Source organism: Propithecus coquereli, unplaced genomic scaffold (genome assembly GCF_000956105.1).
Source record: "Propithecus coquereli isolate 6110/MARCELLA unplaced genomic scaffold, Pcoq_1.0 Scaffold22, whole genome shotgun sequence".
NCBI lineage: Eukaryota > Metazoa > Chordata > Mammalia > Primates > Indriidae > Propithecus > Propithecus coquereli.
Genome location: NW_012147189.1, coordinates 1989778 through 1990865, shown reverse-complemented (window position 1 = coordinate 1990865; position 1088 = coordinate 1989778). Strand labels below are relative to the sequence as shown.

Genomic DNA, 1088 nt, shown 5'->3' with positions numbered 1-1088 from the left:
AGTCTTATTTTTAATTTAGTACCTATGGCAGATCATATAATAAGTTTTAAAGTGATTGGAGCCCTAATGAATAAGACTCTTCAAAATTTGAGGATTCTAGAATTTGGGGTTGAAGGGAACTCATAATCACCAAACTCAATGCTTTAGTCTCTTCTACAAAATCCCTGCCAGTGGTTAGCCAGTGTACAGAAACTATGGAACATCCTCCTCTCAGTGGTCCTTCTCTCAGCTGAGGCCAAATTGTTGTTTTGTTTTCTTCTCTATATCTCCAATAGCTTAACTGACCTGGTTTTAAGTCCCTTTAAATTCTAGTCCCTTAGTCCCTCTCTGATTGTATCCCAATCTGTTGGTCTCTACAGCAGAAAGAAGTCTACTAATACAGACTAGTGTTTGTTCAAGTGTGGGCCATGATCCACTTGCATCTGAATCCCTGTAAGAGCTTGTCAGAAATGCAGTTTCCATAGCTACACTCCAGAATTTCTAGATATGGAGCTTGGAATATATATTTTTATCAAACACTCCAAATCTCATCAATTTCAGAATCATTTTGGCCATGCCTGCTGTGTATGAAGACAGAAACTGAAAGAAAAAAGACACATCCATACTGACTTATTAGCTCACTTGCCATTTTCACATATGCCACTAAAGTGTATGAATATCACCGTTTTCCAGTAGAGTTATTAACATTTGAGACTCATGAGCAAGACTGAACTTTTTACGGAAGCATACCATCAGAAGTACATCGTCTGGGCCCGTTATTCCTGTCTGCTGAGATCTTTTCGGATTATGACTTGGATTTGATCAGACAGGATAGAAATGTTAACCAGAATTTAGCTACTGATTACCTTCAGAGGGTCTTATGCTTGAAACATCATTGTTAACAACTGGCTAGTAAAAAACCTACCTGCTGCACACCACGCTCATTACTGAGTGTTCGAAGTTCATCTGAATGGGCCACACAAATCTCATGCAATGCTGCTAAATCACGAGACAGGTCAGTTCTAGAATGCTCTGTAGTGTCTGGAAGTTCAGGTACATTCTTTAAGAAAATCATAAAAACTGCATTAAGAAATACAAATCTTTATATT

The 1088-nt window shown here is 38.1% G+C and overlaps 1 protein-coding gene across 1 annotated transcript in view; it reads right to left on the bottom strand.

Annotated features, from left to right (window-relative positions):
• Positions 1 to 480: 480 nt before the first annotated feature.
• RASA1 (RAS p21 protein activator (GTPase activating protein) 1) overlaps positions 481 to 1088 on the bottom strand; it is a 160213-nt gene continuing 159605 nt past the window's right edge. The window contains exons 14-15 of the mRNA XM_012644747.1: positions 905 to 1039; positions 481 to 579 (exon numbers count right to left, since the gene is read on the bottom strand). Coding sequence (XP_012500201.1) covers positions 481 to 579; positions 905 to 1039 — 234 coding nt within the window. The remainder of the gene's footprint in view (positions 580 to 904; positions 1040 to 1088) is intronic.